The sequence below is a fragment of the Sceloporus undulatus genome, chromosome 2 (assembly GCF_019175285.1).
Source record: "Sceloporus undulatus isolate JIND9_A2432 ecotype Alabama chromosome 2, SceUnd_v1.1, whole genome shotgun sequence".
NCBI classification, from domain to species: Eukaryota; Metazoa; Chordata; class Lepidosauria; order Squamata; family Phrynosomatidae; genus Sceloporus; species Sceloporus undulatus.
The window spans coordinates 114,606,410-114,633,274 of record NC_056523.1 but is presented as its reverse complement, the minus strand read 5'-3'; the positions used below and the strand labels follow the sequence as shown (position 1 = coordinate 114,633,274).

General features: G+C 41.3%; 1 protein-coding gene across 2 annotated transcripts in view; it reads right to left on the bottom strand.

Moving 5' to 3' along the window:
• The window catches only part of LCP2 (lymphocyte cytosolic protein 2), a 58,662-nt gene extending 52,635 nt beyond the window's left edge, over positions 1-6,027 (bottom strand). The window contains exon 1 of one of the 2 annotated variants that reach the window (XM_042447306.1): positions 5,793-6,027. In XM_042447306.1, coding sequence (XP_042303240.1) covers positions 5,793-5,870 — 78 coding nt within the window. In that variant the 5' untranslated portion in view covers positions 5,871-6,027. The remainder of the gene's footprint in view (positions 1-5,792) is intronic. The other variant, XM_042447305.1, reaches the window with a different exon arrangement.
• Positions 6,028-26,865: the final 20,838 nt, after the last annotated feature.

The window sequence follows — 26,865 nt, the reverse complement described above, 5'->3', positions numbered from 1 at the left end:
TGTAACCCGCTTTGATCTCCTTTGGAAAAGCGGGCTATAAATAAACATCATTATTATTATTATTATTATTATTATTATTATTATTATTATTATTATTATTATATAATGTAAAATGGGAAACAATAAAGAATAATTCTAATAATCAGATAACTTAAAACATATTAAGATATTTTACAGATCCAAACAAGCCTTAACAGTTAAAACCATGCATATATACAAAGTAACTAGACAAGAAATATTATATCCTCAAGGGTTTCATTTAAAAAAACACATTTAACTTGACACCAGAATGAAGCATTTTGATCCCCAAAGGGAAGAAGACTCCATAATCTGTGTGCACAAAAAGAAGGCCCTCCTCCATGGAGATTACCGCACTGCGTTCTGAGAACGTTCTCAGAACGTGATGAGAACGGAACACATTTAAGAATACCGCACATCTGTGTTCCAATCGGGTTCTGAGAAGGTTCTAAATGTGTTCTACATGTGTTCCAGGAGGGTACGGATTGAATGTGTTCCCAGCGAGCTGTAACGTGATGAGAATGTTCCAACAGAGGTCTGTGTGGTATTGTTATCCGTTCTCAAATCCGTTCTCTCATTCCTCCGTCTCCTGATTGGCTGAAAGAATGACAGGCAGGGAGGCAGGGAGGCAGACAGGCGAGTGACTGCAGTGAGGGAAGGTGTGGGGGGGGAAGAAGGAGGGAGGGAAGGGAGGAAAGTTAGGACAAGGGAGAGAAGAGGAAAGGAGCGAAAGAGAGAGAAAGAGAGAGGGAAACAAAGGGCCAGGGCAGAGAGCAAGAGGGAGAGGGTCTGGCTGCTCTTCGGAGGGGGGGGGGGGGGGGGCTTGGTGTCATGTCCAGCAGGGCTCCTGTGCTGGCAGCCTGCAGGAGGCAGGGATGGCAGGGATGCCCAGGACCTTCTCCTCCTTCCCTCCCCGGAAGGAACCACCAAAAAGCTCCTCTGTTTGGGCACCACACAAAAGGAAGCAAACAATCCCAGAATTCCATAGCAAAGAGCCAGACAAGAATTAAAGCAGGGAGGGAAGCTCACAGGCCCCACCTGGAATATTGTGTCCAGTTCTGGGCACCACAATTAAAAAAGGACATTGAGAAACTGGAGCCACGTGTCCAAAGGAGGGCGACTAAAATGGTGAAAGGTCTGGAAACCATGCCCTACGAGGAACGACTTAGGGAGCTGGGGATGTTTAGCCTGGAGAAGAGAAGATTAAGAGGTGATATGATAGCCCTGTTTAAATATTTGAAGGGATGTCATATTGAGGAGGGAGCAAGCTTGTTTTCTGCTGCTCCAGAGACTAGGACCCAGAGCAATGGATGCAAGCTGCAGGAAAAGAGATTCCACCTCAACATTAGGAGGAACTTCCTGACAGTAAGGGCTGTTTGACAGTGGAACAAACTCCCTCGGAGTGTAGTGGAGTCTCCTTCCTTGGAGGTCTTCAAACGGAGGCTGGATGGACATCTGTTGGGGATGCTTTGATTGTGATTTCCTGCATGGCAGGGTGTTGGACTGGATGGCCCTTGTGGTCTCTTCCAACTCTATGATTCTATGATTCTATGATTCTATGAAGGCACACATTACATGCGCACACACACAGGAGGCAAAAGGGTGACAAGCTGCCAAAAAGGGGAATTGGGATGACAGCAGAGGACTCTTCTTTTCTAACCGGTTTAAAGAGCTGCTATGGCTGCCCGGGCTCTGCCCTTGGCCCAGTCCCTTCCCTGGCCACTTGCTTTCCTTTGGCTTGAAGAGACCTGCATGGAGCTCCTCCTTCTTCCCTCCCTTCCCTCCCTCCTTCTTTCCCCCCTCTCTCTCACACACACACACCTTCCCTCACTGCGGTCGCTCGCCCGCCTGCCTCCCTGCCCCCCTGCCTGTCATTCTTTCAGCCAATCAGGAGACGGAGGAATGAGAGAATGGATTTCTCTCGGCCTTGGTGGAATATGTTCTGGGAATGGTTTCAAGAAAAAGGAAGTGCTGTGCGGTAAAATGCGTTCTCATCATGTTCTGATCACGTTCTAGTTTGCTAATGCAGTAATATCCGTTCCAGGAACGTTCTCATCACGTTATGACATGGAACGTTCTCAGAACGCAGTGCAGTAATCTCCCATGTCTCCCCACAGTACATTGTGGGGACTTCAGTTCTTGGGAAGGATTATATAAAGAGAAGTGCTCCTTCAAGTACCCAGACCCAAGCCATTAGGGGTTTAAATGTTATGACCAGCCTCCTGATTCGGACCAGAAACATATTGGCAGTGTAGAAATCATGTAGATGGAGAATACACATTACAATTATTTTCTCCCAAGGGTTGTTCAAGCACTGGTGTCTGTCATGTTATTCTATAAAAAGTCTAATATCTCACTTCTTTTCATTCATTTTTACTGCTACAGAGGGTTACACAAGCAGCTCCTAACATTGTAGATCTGTTGTCCTAGCTTCCCTTTGTTCTTGATCATTGTCTAAGGGTTACTGTAAGGTTGAGGAAGACAAATTGAATCTGTCAAGAGTTGGAAGACCTGTAAATCCCAGCATAATGGAGCTGTCAGTGCTTCTCTCCATTTACTGCACCACCTCTGGTTACACAGAAGCCTATTACAACAAATCTATCCCATTTCCACAAATGCATAAATATGCTTTAAAACCTGAGGCTTTAACATTTCTGCACTGCATCTGAAGAAGTGAATTGATATCCCATCAATACTCTTGCTAAAATAAAAATCAGTTAGTCTTAAAGGTGCTGTCACAATCCATTTTTCACTCTCTCATCCCTCCCTTTTTTATGTTGTTATTGTGTACCTTTAAGTCATTGCTGACTTATGGTGACCCTAAGGCAAACCTATCATGATGTGTTCCTGGCAAATTTGTTCAGAGGAGGCTTGCTTTTGCTTTCCCCTGAATCTGAGAACGTGTGATTGTCCAAGGTCACCCAGTATGTTTTATGGCTGTGCTGGGAATCAAACACTGGTCTCCGAGTCATAGTCCAACAGTTAAATCACTACACCATGGCGACTCTCCAACATCCCAATGAAGCTTTAGTATTCCATTTGGCTTAATAGTGCCATACCAGTGGAGGCTGATGAAACTGGGAGTCCTCTGTTAGGCTATGTTATAATGATTTGCTCCAAAGGCCTGTATGAATCAGGGTCAAGATGGCAAAATGGTTTCCAGCCTGTGTGTATGTGTGTGCCTTTAAGTCACCTGTTGACTTAAACCTCATGAATTTCATTGGGTTTTCTTAGGCTAGGAATACTCAAAAGTGGTTTTGCCAATTCCTTTCTCTAAAATATAGCCTATATCTAAGTACTAATCAGAGCTGACTCTGCTTAATTTCTATGATCTGCAGTGTGCTGCCAGATTTTTTTTTTTTAACTGCTGTCCCTAGCAAGGAGGTAGCAGCATGTGGATTCCACTTCAGGGAATAAACTTTCTAGGGCTACCACTATTAGAATGAGAAAAGGGCAGTGCTCTCAGTACTGGGGCTAAAAGCGGTGTAGGATCCTTAACATAAGCCAGAGTCTACAGCCTGGGGTGTTTAATTCATTGCTGGATTTCATTTTGAAGGAAACATTGTGTACGTTCAGGACCTGTCTTCCTAGTGTGAGAAAATATTGTGAAATTGTGCAGTTTTCAAAGACTATCCATAGTTTGGGACTTAACTGTGTACAAAAACTGTATATGGTAATCTTGCACAGAACACAGACTTTTCTGCATATAAAATTGCATGGAAAATAATATTTTGGCACAGACATACTGTTTTCCTATTCAGAAAATGCTGTTTTCTGTGCAAAAACACAATTTGTAAATTTTGTACAGAATGAGTCCTTACCTACATTATTTTTTGCACAGGAAACAGCATTTTATTGGCAGAAAATAATATTCATTTTGAAAAATATTGTTTTCCATACAAAGGATGCTATTTTGTATGCAGAAAATGCTGTTTTTGCCACAATACAATCCCATACTAATTTTGCATAGAACAAATCCCGAACGGCAAAGATTCTCATCAGTCCAAGATTCTTCCTGTCAGAGTTTCTTGTCACTTGAGAAACACATTTTTCAACTGTTTAAAAATATTCTTTCCATCTCTAGCCTGAAGCAGAGAAACACAGGGTGCCCATTTCCTATCCAAGCATTGGTAGAGTGCCAAGTTATTTTGGCATTTGAGATAGAAAAGCCCTACTAGCACACTTCCCTTTCCCTGCCAGTAAAAACTACCACTGCCGCCACCAAGAACAGGGCTTCCCAACCTGTGTTCCGAGGAGCCCTTAGGGCTCCTTGTGCACTTCCCAGGTGCTCTATGGTCTCTCCAGGAAAATGAAAGAAATAAAAACTGAATGAAGTTAAAGTATAATAATATATTCTTATATATAATCCTAAACACCATTAACTTGTAAGACATATGATAGGACTCTTAAGGGCTCTGCCATAGAAATAAGGGCTCCACGAGTAAAAAAAGTTGGGAAACCCTGACCAAGAACAACAACCACAACAACCCAAATTAAATAAAAAAACAATTTATTGCCCTTTCCTAACACTAAACTTGCTGCTGAAGGCAGTTGCCTCACTATCTCCAAAGGTAGGCCTGGCCCTGTCTTTATCCAGACAGACTGAGCTTTGAAATAGTCTGAATATGATAGTTATATATACATGTAAGTAGATTTCTGATATCTAGAAGTTAACAAGTATTTTCTGGATGCATGGACATATACAATTTACAGCTAAGGTTTCTGAAATTTTACTGTTGCCATCCCATAAATACCATGGAGGCCAGCTGCTCATCCCATGGAGTTTTCATGCCACTGTAAGCTGCTGATTGCTTACTGCTTAAAATTAGGGTGAAATTTTATTTGGCAAACATTGGAGGCTTAGTGCTGTTTTATATCTAGCAGCTGGTATCTGGGTCCTTCTTTGCCTTTTCTATCACAACACCAGAAAATTCCCTAGTCTTCCTATGTCTCTGAACAATTATTAAGGCCAGATTATGTGAGATACTCTGTACAGAACAGCAAAGTACTGCAATCTTCATTTTACAAACCTACATTTGAAACATAGGGCAAGGATGGGGAGAGAAAATAATAGAGGAACAATGGCCTGGAATCTAAACTGTTGGTCTGTGAGTACTTGGCACTTCTGCTGGTCCAAGAGGGGTTTTCCTGACTTTCAGTGATTCTACTTTCTTGCAACTCACATGCCTTGCTGATTTGGAAGATCTCCTCACCCTTAGGAATGGAGTGTGGGAGGTCTGGATAAGGAGGAAGGAAGGGTGGACCCATACTGTGAGAGTCTGAAATGTTACTTGGTTGGATGAAAGCTCCCTAAATCTCTTGGCCACATGGTCAGTGGACACACAAAGCTGAGTAGTCCAAGGAGTAACATTTCCAATTTATCCATCTGATAGCATGGCCTGTATACCACCAAAGCTTATGCTAGAAATTTCCTTTTCCCAGTTCATCTCAAAGGGGCTACCGGACTCTTTTATGAGTATTTATGATAAAACAGACTAAGACAGCTATCTCTTTGATTCCTTTTCCAATTCACTTTTACCAAAACGAGTCAAAATCCTAGACCATGAAAAGGAGAGGTTGTCTTAGTTTGAGACAGGAGGCTAGAAACAATTATCTAACAAATTCATTACATTCAGAAGAAGGTGCAATGGCTGTTGGAAATGGCACTGACATGTACTTAGTCTCTTCTAAAGTTATGATAGCAAAAGTTCACAAGTGGATCCACTTTTTCTTAGAGTATAAAATTGGAACTACAGGACTGAACTGAAACTTACCCTCCTGAAGTAGTCTGCCAAGTCATCTGGGGACCAGCGGGCCACCTCAGAGCGATAGGGAGTGTTTCGTGAATCCATTTAGGTTCTTGCCAAGCCAGTTACAACTGTAATCATGCCAATCACACCCTAATGCAGTTGAAGGACTCCTCTCAGCAGCAACCAACGCTGGTAAAAAGCAGTAGATCCACTGAACTCAATTTCTAGCGTTTGGCTTTCTTCAGAACAATGCTGCAAATAAACTGAAAGCAGCAACTTCTTCCGGTGTGAATAAAATGGTCTGTCTTCTTTCTCAGAAAACCTGTCAGCTAGTTACTCAGCCTTACCACTTCCTTCTTCTGAATCTAAATACATAAACAAGGAAACAGAGCAGCTCAGTCCCACCGTTGCAAAGAGGGTTGAAAATGAACAGGAAAATATGATATAACCAGGTAAGTCGATTTTTTGCATATGATTTGAAAGGAAGCTAGTGGTCAATACCACTGAAACCTTATATACAATGGTAAAGTCCCTGGGCTGGTAGAAGGACCATGGCATCAGGGTTTGGGGTTTTTTTGTTTGTTTGTTTTATTTTTTAAATGCCACTAGAAACATAAAAACAACCACAAGAACTTCATAGTAAGGAGAAATTAGTACTGTAGGTAAAGGGCCCAGGCCTATGAAGTTGTTCTGATAATCTACAGGAGTGTTTTTTTTTTTAATGGTGAAAGAGAATAAAATGTGTGATACACACCTATGCAGTCTGAAACTATTCAGGATATGTTACTGCAAATGAAGAATTTACCCCTCATTCTGTTCTATAGGGTGTCCCAGCCTTAGTGTACATTTTAGGGATGGAAAAAATATTTTAAAATATTTGAAAAATGATTGAAAAATGTGTTTCCCAATTGTTGGGAAACTCTAATGAGGATAATCCTGGATTTATGAGAATCTTTAGAGTTTAGGACTTATTTTGTGCAAAATTCACATTCTTTGGTATAGCAAACAGTCTTTTCCAGACAGAAAATAAGATTTTATGCACAGAAAATACTGTTTTAATTGCAGGAAATTTTTTCAGTGCAAAACACCATGCACAAATTTTGCACAGAGTAAGTCCTGAATTATAGAATTTTCTTCACATGAAACATACATTCATCACAGAAGATAATATTTCTGGGCTGAAATAAGAATTTTTGTGCAGAAAATGCTGTTTTCTGCTCTCTCTCTCTCTCTCTCTCTCACTCACTCACACACAGAACCCACCCACATACGCATTTGCACATCCTAAGTCCCAAACTGTGAATAGTCTTTGGAGATTATTTCACATGAAATCCATGCCAAGATAGACATGGTGTGTAACCGTCAGCGATGTATCTTAGTGCACTGCCCAGTGCCCAGGCAGTAGGCAGCCCATATCCAACCCAGGCTTCTCTGGCAAATTTTCAAGAATGGGAAGATCTGGTTCTTGAAAATGCCACAGTGGCATTTACATGGGCAAGGGCTCTATGAAATAAGGGCCAGGACAATAAATGCTTTGTTCCAATGTACAACAGGAAGACCTACATCAGGAAAGGCACAAAAATCAAATCTACTGCAGAATTTAATAGGAGTAGATATTCGTATAAGATATGTACGGCATTCCAGATGTTGCATTATTGTACTGCTGATGTCTTAGCATAATGCACAGTCAATGCTCTAGTCCAACCCATTGTAAAGGATGATGAGAATTGGAGTCCAACAAAATTAAAGTCATGTATCCCTCACCTCTGATTTAGGAAGTGGTGGTCTCTAATGCAGACTGGGCAGAAGGTGTATATAATAAAGGGTAGAAACTATCTTACTCCTTGAAACAGAAAATTGTATTCAAATGTATGATCACTCATTTCCTGGTGTGCATTGCATATAGAACCCTTGCAAAGAATTTTTTTGCTACATTAGGGCCAGAGGATAGAGACCACACACACTCTCACACACTCACTCACACACTCACATGCTGAGAGAAACCTATTTGAACCATTATAGTTTTAAATCAAGTCTAAACTTACATCACTAATTCATGTATGTCGTATGCATTACACATAACTGCACCTTATTTTATATACTTAAAACAGTAACTGCCTAACAGGATCCCATGCACATCCACAGAAAATTAAAACTTATATAATCTGTAGTGGAATTTACTTTCATCTAAGTGCATATACCAAGGTAAGCAAATATGCTGAGTGTGAAATAACTTCACCTCTTGTTTAATTTGGGCATTTCTGCATTAAGATCACACATGCAAAGTTTGCATAAAATAAGTCCCAAACCATTGTCCAGAACTTCTTCCTTCCTTGAAGATAAAATAAGTGAATGATTATATCTCTAACTATAGAAGTCTCAAAGAACCTAGCCAACACATTCAATGATGAATATTAGTACTTGCAGTCAAATATTTAGAAAGCCACTGGCTTCCTACCACTATTTTAGTATTATTCTCATATATAGGTACTGATCAGGATGCTTTGTGGGTGTGTGTGGGGGGGGGGGGACTGTGGCTTAACGTTGTCAACAAAGCATGCCCAACTGTGGTCACAACTTGGATACATGAGTGTTAAAGCTAATGTGTTGTTAGCTTGGAAATTAATTAATTTGTATTCATCATTAGTAATACATTTGTGAGGTATGCTTTGCAATTGGAAAATAAATAAATAAAAATCCTGAAATGAACCAATTCACCCAAAGTAGCCCCAGATGTAATTAATTAAAGAACTATGGAATATTATAACTCAGACCATTAATGACATTGGCATTAGACCAATTAAAATGAGAACATTTGAAATCAGCAACATTTATATAAACAATGTGAAGTCGGAAGCTTTCATGGCTGGCATTCATAATTTTTGGTGGGTTTTCCGGGCTATGTGGCCATGTTCTAGAAGGGTTTTTTCCTGATATTTCGCCAACATCTGTGGCTGGCAAAATCTCTTCTAGAACATGGCAACATAGCCCGGAAAACCCACAAAAAACTCTTTATATAAACAATCGGTAACAAATGAATTTTGAGCTATTTAATTCCAAGCTCTACTTAAAGAAAGTTTGGAAGGTTTGTTTTAGCAGACTACCTGTGGGCATATACTTTGCTTGGTTTTTACCTTAATTTGCAAGGGGAAAATAATCAATACCCTAAATATTATTCCTGACCAGCGTAGACCCACTGAAGCAGTTTAATCTATCTGTCTTGACTTACCTTTCAAGGGTTGACTCAGTGGGTCTTCTCTAGCTGGGACTAACCAAAAACAAACACAGTTGGAAGGGTGTCCAGAAACCACTGAGGTCAACTCCCTGCTCAGTGCAGAGACTTCACTTAAAGCATCCTTAGCAAGTAGCTGTCCAGCCTTTTCTTTTCTTTTCTTTTTTTAAAAGACATCCAGAGAAGGAGACCCCACTGCCTCTCTAGGCAATTGGTTCCATTACTGCTCTTATTGTCAAGGGTTTGTTTGTTTGTTTGTTTTTTGCAATGCTCAGTTGAAATTCACCATGCTTTAAGTTAAGAGAACAAATCTGCCCCCTCTTCTCTGTGACAGCCCCTGAGGAATTTAAAGAGTACCATTATGTCACCTCTCAATCTTCTCATCTATTCTCATCTTGTCTCTCTTCTGTCCAGATTGAAAACAGTGATTTAAAGAGAGAGAGAGAGAGAGGGAGGGAGGGAGCGCAAATTACGGAGGGGGGAGGAGGAGTTGCAGATCAAGTGAAAGCAAATTATATGAAGAAACAGCATTTCTTTAAATGAAAAAAACATTTTTCTATGGCATGATGAGCAAAAGGGGTATTTCAGAATGTGATAATCCAAATTTTAGAAGGACACAGGAATAGGATTATTAGTAAAACCAGGTATGTTTGATGTACCTTGAGAAATAGTTACAATCTCGACCCCTGTTTGATACAATAAACTGGGACTGAATTGACCATTTTGTTATGTTTTGTTTGGAAGGTTTGTTAAATGTCTTTTCTGTTAATTTTTCATTACATCAATGGCTCAAGGCATACAAACTGCATGAAGATAATGTGCTTAAAGATATTTTTTTAAAAAAGGAAAATGCAATCACTTGATTACTTTGTTTGATTCTTTTTATCCAAAATGGCAAAAGTAGAATTTATGTAAAAGAAGAAAGCAAAGCATACTTCCTTTATTACCACAAGAGTGCAGCCAAACTCAGTTTTTCACATATACATTTAGGATGTGTTCCCAACCTGAACTAGGAGGAAGTTAGCATGGAAATGTACAAAACTAATGAAATGATTTGGTAAAGCAAAAAAATAAAAATAAAATAAAATAAAATACTACTTTCAGAGCCAAGCTAGGGCAAATGGACTAAAGCCAGGGAAAGGAATGCAAAAATAGGCCATCTGCATGTCTGTCCTTAACTGTTTGAAGAGTCCATCATTGAGGCTTCTTTCTTTCTTTCTTTCTTTCTTTCTTTCTTTCTTTCTTTCATGATAGGGTCATAAATGAAGCACAGGACTGTCAAACTAATCTGGATAAATCAGATGGGGAAGGGGTCTTGTCCCCTTGGCAGATGAAGAGAGGAAAATATATCCCATTATAATTCTTGGCTTCTTCTGAGACTGACGGGTAACATTCTTCAGGCTTTCAATTTGTAGATGATTCATATTTTGCCTTTTAATGAATGAATCAATTAAATGCAAATATAGTCACATGTTATCATAACCTTAATATAAAAGTACATTTTGAGATACTGAAGGGCATATGTAATAGTAAGCAAAAACAAAACACTGATATCCAGAAAGCAAACTACTCATGCGTATTTACTTCTACAGTGCCTTTTAAAGTAGGATAGCAATAACAAACTTGCTGCAGTTATAAATGACTGGGTCTTTAGCTCCACCCCCATTCAAATTTACCTTCAATAATTTAATCATCTAAAAGCTCAAGATGATTTATTTCCTGTCAAATTCTTGTAGCCCTAAAGATAACCTTAAAGGAAAAAAAAGTCAAAAAAGCACTGCTCACTATCGGCTAGCATCTTCCTTCAGTGTAGTTTTCTGGATGATGTAGCATCCAGCTTACCAAAGTGCTCTTGCATGTCATTGTTTTCTGCTTCACTGAGCAAATAAAATATCTGCTGGTATTAGCTGACTCCTAGAACCTTTCCCGATGCCATACCATCGCAACAGAAAATTTTATGCAGAAAAGGTTTCAGGGATAAGATACTTCTTTAAAGGGAGATACATGAGAGCATGTAAATGTGTATACAGCCTCATTAATACATTTCTATTGCTCTACAACTTTTTAAATATTGCGAGATTTAAGTTATTTTAAGGATTGTCCCTACCAAATCAGGACAATTAGAGGGTATGTGTTTTGCTTTGCTGGCAATGAGGAATAGATTGAATAATGAATATTCAGATTTGTTTCTGCTTTCATGACTGTTAAGGGATAATGCAGTGTTTCTAGTCATACTGACTGATAAGATTTCCACACCAGCACTTACTGTGGGGCAAGCGCTGGTAAAACGCTAGAAAAAAATCAGAAAAGTGCATGTGTGTGAAAGCCTGACATGCTTCCTAAACTTCAGGAAATCGTCCCCTCGCCTCCAGTGTCCGTGAATTGTTGAGGGAGCAGCCATTTCCCTTTAACGCAGAGTTTCTGTTCATAGGAAATTGCTGCTCCGTGAACGATTCAGGGATGCTGGAGGCAAGGGGATGATTCTCTGATGTTTAAGAAGCGGTCAGACTTACACACACACGCACACACACACACAAAGTTTCCTGACATTTTCTGACATTTTACCAGCGCTTACAACACAATAAGTGCTGGTGTGGAAAACCTATTTGTCTCCCTTATCTGAAACACTTGGGATCAGACCTATTTTGGATTTTGGATGTTTTGGATTTTGGAATATTCACAGATACACACACACACACACACACATACATACATACATGCATACATACATACTTTTAAGGTAATTTTATACACAGTATTTTTAATAACGTTGTGTACACTGAACGAACAAAAAGCAAATGTTACTATCTCTGCCACCCTTGTGGACAATTTTGAATTTTGGAATCTTGGGTTTCAGAATTCCAGGTAAGGGAGATTAAACTTGTACCACTCCCATTGCTGAAGAGTGTATTTTTATTTCTGGGTTTGTTTCCAGGAGCTGTGAAATACTCCTTCCTGGGCTGTGTATTTTCTTCCATTCAACATTCATCAAAGATTTTCTCAGTTTCTTGAAAGGCACTGCTAAAATTAGCTATCAAAAATGCTAAACACAAAGTACCCTATCGCATGGGGTTAAAAGAGCTGCTTACCTTTCCAGAGGTCAGTACTAATTCGGGAGGCAGACGGTTCCTATCACACTTAAATCATCACTGAATTGCCACTTGGGTCCATCCTGGATGCAGCCCATGTAAGCCACTTCTGCCACAATTTTGAGAAGTCAGACACTTCTTTGCTTGAAAAAGGATCCCTGCAGCAGCTTAGATGACCTGGGCTGCATCTGGGACAGACCCAGGTGGTGATTCGGTGGCAATTTATGTGTGATAGGAACCGGCTGCCTCCTGGATTAGCACTGAATTCCAGAAAGGTAAGCTGCTGTTTTAACCCCATGCAATAGGGTCCAAAGTGTAATATTTAAGAAGCCATATAGACAGGGAATGCAAATTTGACTAAAGAGGCCTTGAAGCATACTGGTATCTAGCACAGCTCTGTATTGTACTGTAACCAGTTTCAATTTTGTATTACAATTGTCTTCATGGAGAATCCCTTGTAAAATACATTGTTGTTGCTGTTGTTGTTTCTGCTGCTGCTGCTGTGTGCCTTCAAGACATTTTTAATGTATGGCGACCCTAAGGCAAACTTATCATGGCATTTTCTTGGCAGAATTTGTTGAGGGGGATTTGCCCTTGCCTTCCTCTGAGGTTGAGAGTGTGTGACTTGCCGAAGGTCACCCAGTTCTTTTCCATGATTGAGCAGCAATTCAAATGTGTGTACGGTCTCTCAGAGTCTTAAACCAACAGTCAAATTTATCCACAGGCTACAATCCATCAACTGTGGTTTGAACAATGATAATGGTTTCTGGACACACGACACACATTTCAATACTATCTAACCCCCATCCTCATGGGAGTACCCTTGACCTGTTCATCACATCACTCTGTTTCCCACACTCACTCATACTCCTCACCTATAGGCTAAAGCTTCCACTGCCTTTGTTCACCAATGACCATAATTAAAACTGGACTTGCCACTTCATTTCCATAGACAAAGGATTTTGATTTGATGTTCTTACACACTAATGGCAGATGTTGGTCTGTTCCTGGCTTTCCACTCTACCAAATGCATCTAAGGAAGTAGACTTGAGTCTACGAAAGCTCACAGTGCCAACTTTTTTCTTTCAGTCTCAAAGATGCTACAAGATCTCTCTACACACTAGATCATATTGGTTCTCACACTGAAATTGTCTAATCTAACATCAATGCTGTAGGGTAGACAATACTGATCATGTATTTGTCTTTAAGAAGAGTGCAAAGCAGATATATCATCCAAAATGCACCTTTGAATATAGTGGTAATCTGTGATTCCAGGACTAAGGGGTTTATCAGATGAAGAAATAAGCCGATTTACCTCTTCCTCATTCAGTTCAGAATCCAGGATGTCCCTAGATGTTATCAGACCTAAATTGCCACTGATTTAGCTGCAATGCTGCCGCCTGGATGCATCCCGGCAATTTTTTGAAGTCAGAAACTCTTCGGGTTCGAAAAAGTGCAGCCTGAGCGAGGCTTTGATAACCTAATAAGCAGATTAAGAACAGGAAAAGTTAGCACATAAAGGATTTGATAATAAGCTTTCCGGCTGGTATAATTTTCTACATGAAGGACTTTTTGAACCCAAAGGAAAGAGATAGAGAAACAAAACTAGGTGGAAGCATTTCAACACTCCCACTTTGTATCCTGAAAAAGGAAGCTACAACCATGAGCTTGCAAGACCTGAACAGGGCTGCTGATAACAGTGTGACTTGAAGGTTTTTCATTCCTAGGAGCACCATGACTCAAACTTTACTTGAAAGCAATTAACAACAAAAATTGTTTAGAATCTCCACTAGTAGTACATTCTATTACTCACTGAAATCACACAAGCTTTGGTTTATGACACAGTACTATCCAACTAAGAGGAGTCTGGGCAATCTACATTCGTTGCTGCTTCCCCTCAAAGGATAGTCAAGAGGAACTGGGCTTTCATTCAGAGAAGAACAACAGTTAAAGGACAGTAGTTACATTAATCCATCGATAAGTCAACCCAAGTTTTTTGGTCAATTTTCAAACTAAAATTTCTAGACTTCTATATGAGTATATACAGTATATACAGCAGAAAGACCCAAGTTAAATTACCCTTCTCTGCTATAAGATGACAAGTTAGGTGAAATTATTCATGTAAGGCTAATGTCCCTCAGACAGCTGGCATGCTAGGTGCAATGTCCTGCTTTGCAAGCTTCCTGGAAGCATCTGGGCCTCTTTAAAGCAGATTTCCCACATTATTCCTCATCCCGCACTGGCAAAGTGCTTGCCAAGAGAGGAGGAGATTGGAGATATATGATTGCACTGCATATGTTCTCACTTTGGCCATTTTACATTGGCAATTTAAAGAGATCCAGATCAGTGTGCCGCCCAATCCACCCTCCTCATTTCTTAGCAATGTGCTGGCCAAGAGAAAGGGAGCCATGTTAGTGTGAAAAGTTGCTCGGTATTCAAGGGATGGCTTTGCTTTTCATGACAGCTCCACCATCCTGCAGTAGCAGTGTTATGTCAGTATCTGATTTATGATAATCTGCAGCAGTAGCACTACAACATGAACAGACAAACCTACCAATGGCCCTGGATCTACCTTTTCTGAGTTGTATCCAGCTTGAACTAGACAGCTGTATACACTGTTCATGCCAAGACTCTAAAAGCATGATTCAACAGTAATGATTGTGGTCTTGGAATAAAACTGCAGCATCTGCTGCTGGGTTTTTATTTTGTTTTTTTTCAAGAGCCAACACTTTAGAATGCCGGCTCTTATCTTAAATACAAGAATGTGCGAGTGATAGTTCTCATAGAATGAAATAAAAAAGTGATGCCAGTTTGTACTGCCATGGGACAGGCAACTCCACTAGGCTCCTCAAGATTCCTACCTACACTGCACACCCACCCTCAGATTTATTGAAAATTCAGAGTGTAGTCAAGATGAGAAAAGTTACAAGGAGAACACACAAGCTAGGAGAGGCTGCAGCAGTTCGCTTTTGTACGAGCCTGCTGTGAAGAGCAACACTTTGACCCTCCTTTCCTCTCACTGAGTTAATTGAATGCTTACACACTGAATTAGTTTGTAGCAATTGAAGTAAGAGACAAAAGGGGGAAATGGGAGGAGGAGAAAGAAAAAAAGAACGTTTTAGAAGTGCTACTGCTAAGCCCAAGCATGTTCAGCGGGACTTGCACAGGACTCTGCTCTCCGAAAAAATTGCTAGGACTACTTAAATAGTTATAAATACAATTATCTAGAGTGTTTCTTTCTTTGTTTGTTTTTTAAAATCTCACCTCCCAGAAAAACCTGATTGTTAATGAAGTTATGACAACGGAATAAGAACTAACAAAAGTGAAAATATTTACTGATAAAATTTAATTGTTAGAAAGGAGGCGAAGAAAGCAATTCTCCTGCCTCTCAAAAATCCCAACCTTAAGACCATGGGCTAAGAACTAATAAAAGTCAAAATATTGCTCATTAAATTTATTTAATAATTAAGAAGATGGAAAGAGGGGAATAAAGCAAAATCAATAATTCAGATATCTATGGAATTTAAATTTCAAAACAAAGCATCCATGTAAAACAGTACATGGATAAAGAACAGTATCCACCTATGGTTTAAGCTCTATCTGCCTCTACAAAGCCTTGGCCTGAACTGCTGCTCTAATCCCTGTTCCTGCAACACTGGCCTCAGAACGGTTGTGGGATGAAGGCTGTGTTGAGAGGCTGCACTTCTATCTCTACTAGTTGTCTTTTTTTGCTAGTTTTTCTTTAAAAAAAAAAAACAAAATAAAAAATAAATCACACTGTCTCCCTGTGCTCTCCTCAGTCTCTTTCCTGTCTCCAATCGATCTTCCATTTCTTCAGAATTGCCTTGCACACAAAAAATATCCTCAGCATTTCTACAGATATTCCTTACAGCTGTGCTCCATGCAGGCTGCAGGGGGCTATATTTGCAGCTTCCCTAAAGAGTTATTTATTTATTTACCGGAGTATTTATATCTCACTCTTCAGCCACAAAGGCTATCATAGCAGTTTACAGATTGTTAATTTAACAGGGCCCTGTCTTTAGGCTTGCAATATAAAAACTATTTTAGAATATTTTCATCTATTCACATGTGTTCATTCTACCCAGGTACCCTTGACTTGTATTCTGGATAGAAGAGACTTCTTGTACACAGAAACAGAGATTGTCACAAACATTTTAGTTTGAATGCAGCTGCATTTATACTGCAGTTTAACATTACTTTAACTGTCATGGCTCAATGCTATGGAATTCTGGGAAGTGTAGTTTGCGAGATATTTAGCCTTCTTTGAGAGCTATGGTGCCACAACAAAATACAATTCCCAGAATTCCATAGCATTTGCCATGGCAGTTAAAGTGGTGTCAAACTGGATTTTTTCTGCAGTGTGGATGCAGCCATATTGGATAGACCCAGGATTGTCCTGGCCTCTAAAAGAGGTGACACTGGCCCCCAAAGTTACCACTGACTTTTGCCTAAAATTGAAAGCTGGCAAAGCCTGCTATCCTTGAAGTGTTCTGGGTAAGCCTTCCAATAGGGTTTATTTTGTTTCCTTAGGAAACTCTGGCACGTTACAGACCGCCTCAAAGCGGCGGTCTGCCGCCGCCTCCATTTCAGCCGCCAAGAAGCTGCAGCCTCCAAACGGGGCGGCTTCCCGGTGGTGGAAAAAGAAGCCGCAAAAAGCGGCTTCTTTTCGCGCCATGCTTGTGACGCACGAGTGCGCAAATGGCGCACTCGTGACATCACAAGGCAAGGGTGACGTGTGGACACTAAGCATCCAGCATGTAAAAATGGTGGCGCCCGTGTGTATAGGGCACTACCATTTTTACGCCCTCGTCAAGTGCTAGGGGCGAGGCCGGTATGGACGCTAGGTCTTCGGCCAACCCCTAGAACGTGACGGGGGCGGCACAAAGGCCCATGTGGAATGGGCCCAAGTAACAAAGAATTATTATTGTGTTTAGGATGAATTTGCCTCTTTTCCTTTCAGAGGAATAAAGCGTAAAACAGAAAGGGGCTGGAAAAGAGTGGTATGCATGGATCTGTATATCCCTACCAATGGGGAAGGCAAATAGGTTTGCCCATTGGAAACAGGCCTTCCTCTGCTTTGATGTTGCAATACTGCAGGGCAGCTCGTGACTGTTGCTTTCTGAAAATGAGTAAAATTGTTTTCATTTGGCCTAACTGGATTGAGGAAATGTGGTGCATTCTCTCTAAACTACACTTCTGAAGTTTGCTGGGAGTTAATCTGGCTTTCTTCCCTTCTACATTTTCTTCACAGCAACCCTGTGAGTAGATTGGGCAGAGTGTGTATAACTAGGTTGGTTACCCAGTGAGTTTCAGGGCAGAACAGAACTGACACTTCTCATTTTGCAGCTGAACACTCTTACCACACTGACTCTCTTTAGAAGGTTTAGTAGGGAAAGAATATAGGACTTCTGCAAGCACCTCAAGGCATCCAAGTGAGGAAGCATGACATAGGTCCAAAACACACTATAGAAATATTCCAATTTGACTGTTTTAACTATCCTGGCTTAATACTAGAGAATTAGGGAAATGTTTTGTGAGACATTTAGCCTTCTCTGTCTGAGAGCTTTGGTGCCACAATAAATTACAGCTCCCAGAGCCAGGGCAGTTAAAATAAACTGGATTATTTCTGCAGTGTGGTTTGAACCTTAACCAGACTAACTCATTGGCTGAGGCAGAGAAGAGCAAAGGCAAGGAGTCTACAGCTGCTTTTTCCAGTCTCCATATTTGTTGGAATACAAGTCCCAGTGCCAATAATTTTGGATGATGGAAGTCTGTTTATTGTTGCTGTGTACCTTCAAATCATTTCTGACTTATAGCAACCCTTAGGTGACCCTCTCATGGGGATTTCTTAGCAAAATTTGTGCACTGGAGATTTGCCATTGCCTTCCTCCGAGGCTAAAAGAATGTGACTTGCCCAAGGCCACCCAGTAGGTTTTTATGGCTAATTGGAGATTCAACCCGCGGTCTCCAGAGTTGTAGTCCAACACTCAAACCATTACACCATGCTGGTTTGTTTATTAGGGATATTTATATTCCCCCTTTCCTGTAAAAAGCTCCAGGTTATGTGTAATAATAATAATAATTTGTTTTATTTATATACCGCTATTCCAAAGATCATAGCGGTGAACAGCAAGTAAGCTAATTAGCAAGTAAGCTAATTTGCCCCCAACAGTCTGGGTACTCATTTTAGCGACCTCGGAAGGATGCAAGCCTGAGTCGAGCTTGGGCCCTTTTGCTGGTCTTGAACTCGCAACCTTGTGGTTTTGAGTGAATGGCTGCAGTAAAGGCATTTAACCACTGCGCCACCAGGGCACCAGGGCACCAGGGTTATGTGTATAACTCTTCTCTGTCCTTTTTATCTACTCCACAAGGCTATGACAGATGTGAGAGAGTGATTGACACGGCATCACCCAGTGGTTTTATGGCTGTACTGGGTTGAATCCCCAGTTCCAGCTAAAATGTTGCTCATATATGCCACACTGACACTGGAGTTCTACTCTGTATATTGGGATGGAAATAGGTTGGAAAGAGAGTCACATCATGGAAAGATCATGGAAGGATCAAAGCATACAAATCTAAGCAAGAGCTGTATGGTCTCTTAGACAAACCAGAACAACAGCGGGAAAGTCTAGACTACATCTATACAATAAAGCCAGTGCCATCACTAACTATATAGCCACACTGTCTTCAGACACAATGCTATCCCAATAGGCTGGAATACAGATGATGTTGCTAAATCTTGGCATTTCTTCATCATGGAGCCACCATTTAGCAATAACAGAAGATCCTGTTATTACCAAATGGTGGCTGCAAGGACGCTTTACTCACGGGAGACGTGAGCCCTGACGCCTCCATGACGATTTACTGACGGGAGACGTGCGTGGGGGTGTGAACCCTGATCATGCTTCTTTCACGATTTCTGACAATGTCATGGCAATTTACTCATGGTAAGCCTTCCCAGACAATGAGAAGCAAAGTAGCAGTAAAATATGATTTCAGAGTTTTGATCAGCTAATTTGAGTTGTCTCAGTGGTGTCTCCCCATGATGTTATTATGGGGTATTCTAAGAGAAAAGGGTATTTACTATAAATATTAGTAAATGAAAGCAAATGTAGGGTTCTTTTTCTGATAGGCTGCTGGTGAAACAAAGTACAAGTGAAAGGAATTGGGCTCTACCTTGGCACCCAGTCACAATTTCTGCTTCTGGATATACAGTATCTGAGAGTAAGCACACACAATAAAAATGATGCGTTGTCTGGTGTATTTTCTAATATGTTTAGAAACCACCACAAACCACATAGACTTCCTGTTATAGAAACAGCAAACTGTTAACTCTCAGCAACCATGTGATCTGGCTTCCATCTGGCAGCAACCACAGCGAGCGGTTTAAAGTAGGTACCAGCCCCACATGACTAAAAGAGTGTAAATACAATGAGGAAACATAGGTGTTTATCACACTGAGGTTATTGGAGCTAAGATCAGGGGTGAGTGTGGGTCGAATGATGCGAATTGATGTTATAACGTGACTGTTTTATCACACCTGGTTGCCCTTCCGTTACCCTTCCGAACTGAGGAGGAATCGAATCCAAGGCAAGTCACGTGATGTGGATTCAGGTAAAGCGGAGTGAGTGCAAATTGTATTTCCACACTGGTGAATACCATGTGGATTCAGCGATTCGAATTGGGACCCTTGCGCATGCTCAGTGGGGCTCTGGACGCATCCTGAACCTTTGCACTTCTGGGATGAAGAAGGGAGCCTGGCTCCATTTTCACGGGAATGACAGTTTCCCCTTTCTTCCTCCCTTCTATTTTCCCATCCCTGGCAGCCAAATTCAAAGGCGTCCTCCCTGTCAGAGCCCCCATCCATTTCATCCACATCTACATCTGTCCTCTTGTCTTTCTCCTCATCTATTCCATCTACATCCCTCCTTCCCTTTGTAACAGTTGCCTTCACTTAGGTTCCTGGCTCAGTGCTATGGAATTCTGGGAACAGTAGTGTCCTGAGACATTGAGCCTTCTCTGACAGAGAGCTCTGGTGCCTCAGAAAACTAATAACTTAAATTATTATTATTTAAAAAAAATAATCATTATTATTATTTTAAAAATAACTTATTATTATTATTATTATTATTATTATTATTATTATTATTATTATTATTATTATTATTATGGAAGTTGGAGTTTGTTGTGAGGTCCTTGGCTCAAGGCTATGGAATTCTGGGAGTTCCATCTCTCTCTCCAGCTCCTGTTTCTTTTCAGATTTGTCATCTGGATCTCTGTCCCTAGCCTCATGTGAATGATAGGGAATGTCACCTATCTCTAAATGCTCCCTGCTTCATCCGAATGTATCACCCACCAGCAAAATTATTGTTATTTCTTTCACTGCAAAATAATCAGTCTAGAAACTGCATTTCTACTTGGAAGTAAATCCTGCCTCCACCTTGGTCCCACTTTGAAGGACGTCCTGCCCCCCATCCCCAAAGAGTCCTTTAGAAACTTTACTAACCCCACTCTCTCTCTTTGCCCCCTCTTTTCCCTTTCCCTTTCTCTCTCCCCCTCCTCGCCAGCATGTCTCCTGTCCATGTTAAAACATGAATGCATTCATTCAGGGGGGAGCACTGGAAGCAAATGGGGCAAAATTACAGCAGGGCATCATGGGAAATTTGCAACCCAGGGGTTTTGTGGTGCTGTTTCAGAGCACAAGCAAACTGGCATTCCACACCAGACCAATTTGCAGTGAATTCGAACCGAGCCTCAATGCAAATCCCATCAGTCCACTTATTTAGCGAACTCCCCAAAATGAAGGAAGGATTCTTCTCGGAAACCCCGGGGAAGCCCCACGGAAGGGGCTCCCACTGAAAGCAACCAGGTGTGAAAATACATGAACGTTATTACGTGAATTCGCATTGCTCAATCCGCACTCACCCTGGTTCTGAGCTGGAAAAACCCCGTTTGATAAATGCCATAGGAAGTTGGTTTATATTGATTGAGACCTCAAGCTTGGACTATTGGGCTTGAAAATTAATTTGATAATGTTGGATATTAGAAATTGGGGAATTAATTCATTTCCATAAACACTAATAATTGAAATTATTTGACTGTTCATATTATAATTGATTAACTCTTACTGAAAACAATACTGTTGGTCCAGACCATGGAGAATTGGCATGGGAGCTGGCCCTAAGAACACCATTTGTTATTGCCTCCTTCAAAAGAGCTTTTTAATCTCCTGTTAAAGTTGGCTTTCTTTAACTGAGAATATTTTTCCCACATGGACTACAAAGCTCAGAATATAATTGCTGCCTTTGAATGGTGGGAGTCCTCTTTAAATGTGTTTGGTAATGAAGGTTAATAAAGAATTGTGTATTTTAGTTAGTAAGACCCAGTTCCACTGAAAATACAGAAGCAAGTAGATAACTGTAATTTAGTTATTTATTTTTTATTCCAACTTTCTGCTAGCATGGGATCCAAGGGAATTTAAAATCTATTTAAAATAGATTAATACAAACTATAGCTAAAAATCTAATAATTTTTTTATTCTTAGGAAGAATTAAATAAGTGATCCTATTAAAAACACTAACTTCAAGCAGTTTAAAACACAATAAAGGGGGAAAATAAACGGAGGAAATGTTCCTGTTTGTTGCTCTATCTGTTCTCAAGTTGCTCATGTTCTCTAATTTTTTTAAAAAAAAAACAACAAGAAGAAGATGGTATTGTGTTTTAATGAATATCCAGAGAAGTTTCAATAAAAACATTACTCATACCTAAAAGCTGGGTTCTTTTTTTCCAGGATTTGTTGTTGTTGTTGTTAATGGCTGTCAAGTTGACTTTGACTTATGGTGGCCCTATGAAATCTGTGTCACCCTAGCTTGCAGACTCAGGGCTGAGCTCTTCTCCAGCATCACATTTCAAATCAATTGATTCTCTTCCTATCCCCTTCCATCACTGTCCAGCTTCTTCTGGAGGTATGGCTGGCTACTTTCCATTCTTTTTTTTACTCTGGATGGGAGGAGGAACAGATAGCATTTACACTAAACAATGAGAGTTTTGAACCACTGTGCCTTTACCAAAGAAGGAATGCCCATCCAGATCTCCAGAGCCAATACATACAAGAGATCTCTCACTGGCCACTTGTCCATAGCATTATGAAATCTGAATGTGTATTGGCCAAACTATCTACCTAACTTCTGTCATCATCCTTCCCCTCCTCCCCCACCAGCTGGAGAGGTCAGTGTGGATTGAAGATGTTTTTCCCAGAAGTTCCAGTATCTGAGAAATGAGGTTTTTTCATACCAAGATCTCTCTATTTTTTTAAAAAAAATAGATATAAGGCTGAAACAAATGGCCCTGAAGAGGTGACGTCAAGTTGCCCCAAAGAAAGAAGGATCGGGGCCGCAGCAACTGCATGCCATGGCCCTGATCTGGTTTTTGTTGGCCCAAAAAGAGGCGGCACAATGCTGCTCCTTTTTGAGTCAGTAAAAAAGCTGGCTTTTCCACCACCACAGTGGCTTTGCAGCACTCCTGCAGTGTGCAGTGTTTAAACACCATGCCACTGGAGTGCCACAAAGCTTCCTACTGTGTAGTCGGGTGGTCAGCGCAATGCCGACTTGGGGGCAGCTTCAAAGCCTGCAGCATCTAAATGCCACACTCTGATGCTGCCCCAAGCCAGCACAAAGGGGCTGTCTGTTTCACCCCGTAGATCTGTATATAGACACTTTGGATAGGTCATAAAGATAAAATGAGAACACTATCCTATCTACCATAGCCAGTTAACATCCAAAGGCCTGTTTAAATAAACTAATGTTTGCCACCAGGAGAAAGAAAACATTGAGGAGTATGATACAGTGAATCAAAAATGTTTAATCAGAATCAAAAATGTTTTGAGAGCCTTTGTGCATATGCAGAACATTTTTCTGCACAAATGTATCACTGCGTTCTTCTTTCCTTTCTAATTCTAATCGAGAAGTATGGTCTGCAAAAATCAGTGGTGCAGTATATGTGCACACACAATCGAAGGATCCCAAATTTAATCTGTGGCATCTTCAGGTTAAACTGTTAGATACTTAACAAGTCCATTCTTCTCTATACACATTTTACTTTACTTGTATAATTAAAAGGGGTGGATAAAAAGTAGTGAGTAAAGAACAGAATGGAAAGGCAGGATTGAAAAAATAAGGAGAAGCCAAAAAGAGAAGGAAATGAAGAAGGAAAATAGGAAAAAATTCACTTAATTATTCAAAACAACAAAGTTCACTGCCACTCATTCAAAATGATATTATATACTGGGTCCTTCCCATCCACAGGGGTTTGGTTCCACTCCCTCCAACAGATGGGAAAAACTCCTGGAGCTCAAGCCCATATTAGTCAGTGGGTGGCAATATGAGGCAGAACGATCTTTGGGAGCTCCTATCCACGAATGGCTAGCCTACCAATAAGGTGGGCTCCCTGTAAATAATTGTAAGTAATTGCCAGTAAAGTGGGGTCACGTATATAATATTATAATATAAAATAGAAACCAGTCCAAATTATGATCACAGGAAAAGTAGAAGTTACAGAAGAGACAATGCACTCCATATCCCTCATGAAGACTTTAAATATTTTCCTTCCATACAGGGCCTAAACCGTCCTGACATTCTGAAAGAGCTCTGACTGCTTCAGGGGCTTGGTCTCCTGCTAAGCAAGCAAATCACTTTGGACCTTGGCTGCCTTCTCATATTGTGGTTGTTGCTCTTGTGTGCCACCAAGTCATTTCCAACTTATGGCGACCTCATCCTGGGGTTTTCTTGACAAGATTTCTTCAGTTTGCCCTTGTCATCCTCTGAGGCTGAGAGAATGTGACTTGACCAAGGTCACCCAGTGGCTCAGCCAGGATTCGAACCCAGCTCTCAGAGAATGCTCCAATGCTCAGAATGTTCCAAGGCTTCCTTGCATGTGCTGTTGTTTTTCTCTCTTTTTTCTGTCCCCAATGAATTAGTAGTTGTGAATTTGGGTCTTGGAGTTGTGCTGATAGGCATGTCAAAATGTCCTCCATTTTGAGCATGACTGAGAAACATGAATTTATATTGTTTTTATTAATGTTTTTGGCTTTTAGTTGGTCGTGCCCTCCATTTTTCTCAAACGTCCTACATTGTGTCCTACATTGTGTCCTCCATTTTTTCACCGGGGGGGGGGACAAAGGAAAGGCCAGATCAGGGGCACAGTGTGTTGTTGCTGCGGTCCTGATCTGGGGAAAATGGAGGTGGCTTCTGGCCACCCCTTCAGGGGCGGTCTGCACAGCCCTTTTCCTCCAACCCAAATCACTTGGGCAAATCCATATGATTCCAAGAACCACCGTTTTTCTTCTTTTCCATTCTTCTTTTTCTTTCATAAATTCAGCTCTTCTTCTGTTCCACAAATCTATGTCATTAACTGTGAGCTTGTTCAATAAAATTCTCTCTCCCCTGTCCCTTCAGTTTTCTTTCCAAAGAAATCACCTAGCAGCAAAGCTATATGATGCATTTGCATCAGTTGCACTGTTAATTCTCCCAATGAAGCAGGCCATCCTGTTTAAACAGAACTTGATAGAGGGAGTGACATCTACCCTAACAATTTCTAATGATCCAATTTACTAAAGCATGTTTTTAAACTTTGGTGTCCATTGAGGAATCCAGTGAGATACCCAAAATATTTAGAAAAAGATAGCAAATTAATAACTCAATGAGCCAATTAGTGAGTTATTTTCAAGCTGTAGTCAGACCATTGGTCCCGTTTATGGAGGTATTTTCCACAGTGACTGGCAGCAGTTCCTCAGCTCTGTAGGCAAACATATTTCTCAGCTCTATCAGGAGAGATCAGGAATTGGATTTGGGATTTTCTGCATGCAGACCAGGTGCTCAGTGATGGTCTTTGTAGTTTGATATATTTATATATTTATCATTATTGGGATAGCATGCTTGGTTGCCTAAATATATACTCACTAAAGATATCCTCAGGAGGAAAGGCCTACTTGGAAATAAGAGAGAGGTTAGAGGAGATCCTGATCTATCTATATACTATATATACTATATATATCTATTAGATTCGCCAGTCCGTTGTGAGAAGCCATAGCGTCTCATATACACCCTCTTCCCACCCTCCTGTTCCTGGTAGGAACAGGAGTGGGTAATAGTGTGGATATGAGACTCTGTGGCTTCTCACAAACTATCTGGGTTTCTGTTCCTGAAAGGACTTTTTGTATCACTTCCCACAATAGGGAGAAAGAGCTCGCTCCACCTGATAATTCTGTATTTATTTCCTATATGGTATGCCTTAGGCTTGCCATATCCTGGTTTTACCCGGGACAATCATGGGTTTGGGACCTTGGATCGTCCCTGCCCGGGTTCAGCACTTTGTCCTGGGCCCAAGGGACCCGGGCGCTTGCACGCCTCTGGCGCACTTCCAGGCCCGGCCACAGCTCCTCCTCCTCTTGGCTTGGCCAGGAGGAGCTGCCTGCAGTGCCTCCACTGCCCACAAGGGTCAGTGGCTGGCCCAGCACAGGTAGGAAGAGCTGTGCTGGGGCCTTGGGGGCCATCACCGCCATTTGTGCGCTTTTGGTGTGGCAATGGCGGTGGGGTAGGCCTCTGTCTGTAGGCCTCTCTCTTTGCTGGGGGTTGGGGGTTGGGGGGCTTCCGTGGCTGCTGCCGTGCTAAAAGTGCAGCAGCAGCCATGGAACAAACAGAGAGGCCCATAGGCCTCTCTCTCCAATGGCGGGAGGGGGGGTTGGGGGGGCCTCCTTTACCTCCTCCTCTTCTTCCTCTTCCTTCTCCTCTTCTTCTTCCTCCTCCTCTTCTTTCTCTTCCTCCTTTTCTTCTCCTCTTCTTTCTCTTCCTCCTCTTCTTTTCTCTTCCTCCTCTTCTTCCTCTTGCTCTTCTTTCTCTTCCTTCTTTTCTTCCTCCTCCTCTTCTTTCTCTTCCTCCTTTTCTTCCTCCTCCTCTTCTTTCTCTTCCTCCTCTTCTTCCTCCTGCTCTTCTTCTTCTTCTTCTTCTTCCTCCTGCTCTTCTTTCTCTTCCTTCTTTTCTTCCTCATTCTCTTCTTTCGCTTCCCCCTCTCCTCCTTCCCCCTCCTCCTTCCCCCTCCCCTCCTCTTCTTCTTCTTCCTCCTCCTCCTCCTCTTCTTTCTCTTCCTCCTTCCTCCTTTTCCTTCCTCCTCCTCTTCTTTCTTTTTCTCTTTTTCTTCCTCCTCCTCCTCTTATTTTTATCTTCTTTTTCCTATTCTTCTTCTTTCTCCTCCTTTTCTTCTTTCTGCTTCTCCTTCATTTTTCTTCTCTCCTCTTCCTCCTCTGTTGCTGTTGTTGTGGTTGTTGTTGTGTGCCTTCAGCTCCTTTCCAACTTATGGTGACCCTAAACAGTTTCCTTGGCAAGTTTCTTCAGGGAGGGTTGCCTTTAGCTACCCCTGAGAGGCAGAGATTGTGACCTGCTGCCCAAAGTCACCCAGTGGGTTTCCATGGCAGAGCTGGAATTTGAACCCTGGTCTCCCATTATCCTAGGCCACTCCACCATGCTGAACCCTCCACTGCACTTAAAGGTACAATACTCAGTTATTCTTTGTTATTGTTTACCTTCAAGTTGTTTTTCACTTTATGGAGACCCTAAAGCAAACCTATCCTGGGGTTTGCTTGGCAAGGTTTGTTCAGAGGAGGTTTGCCATGACTTTCCGCTGAGGAGGCTGAGAGAGTGTGACTTGCTTGAGCTTGAGGTCATCCATAGGCAGGGATGTGAACCCTGGTCTCCAGAGTAAT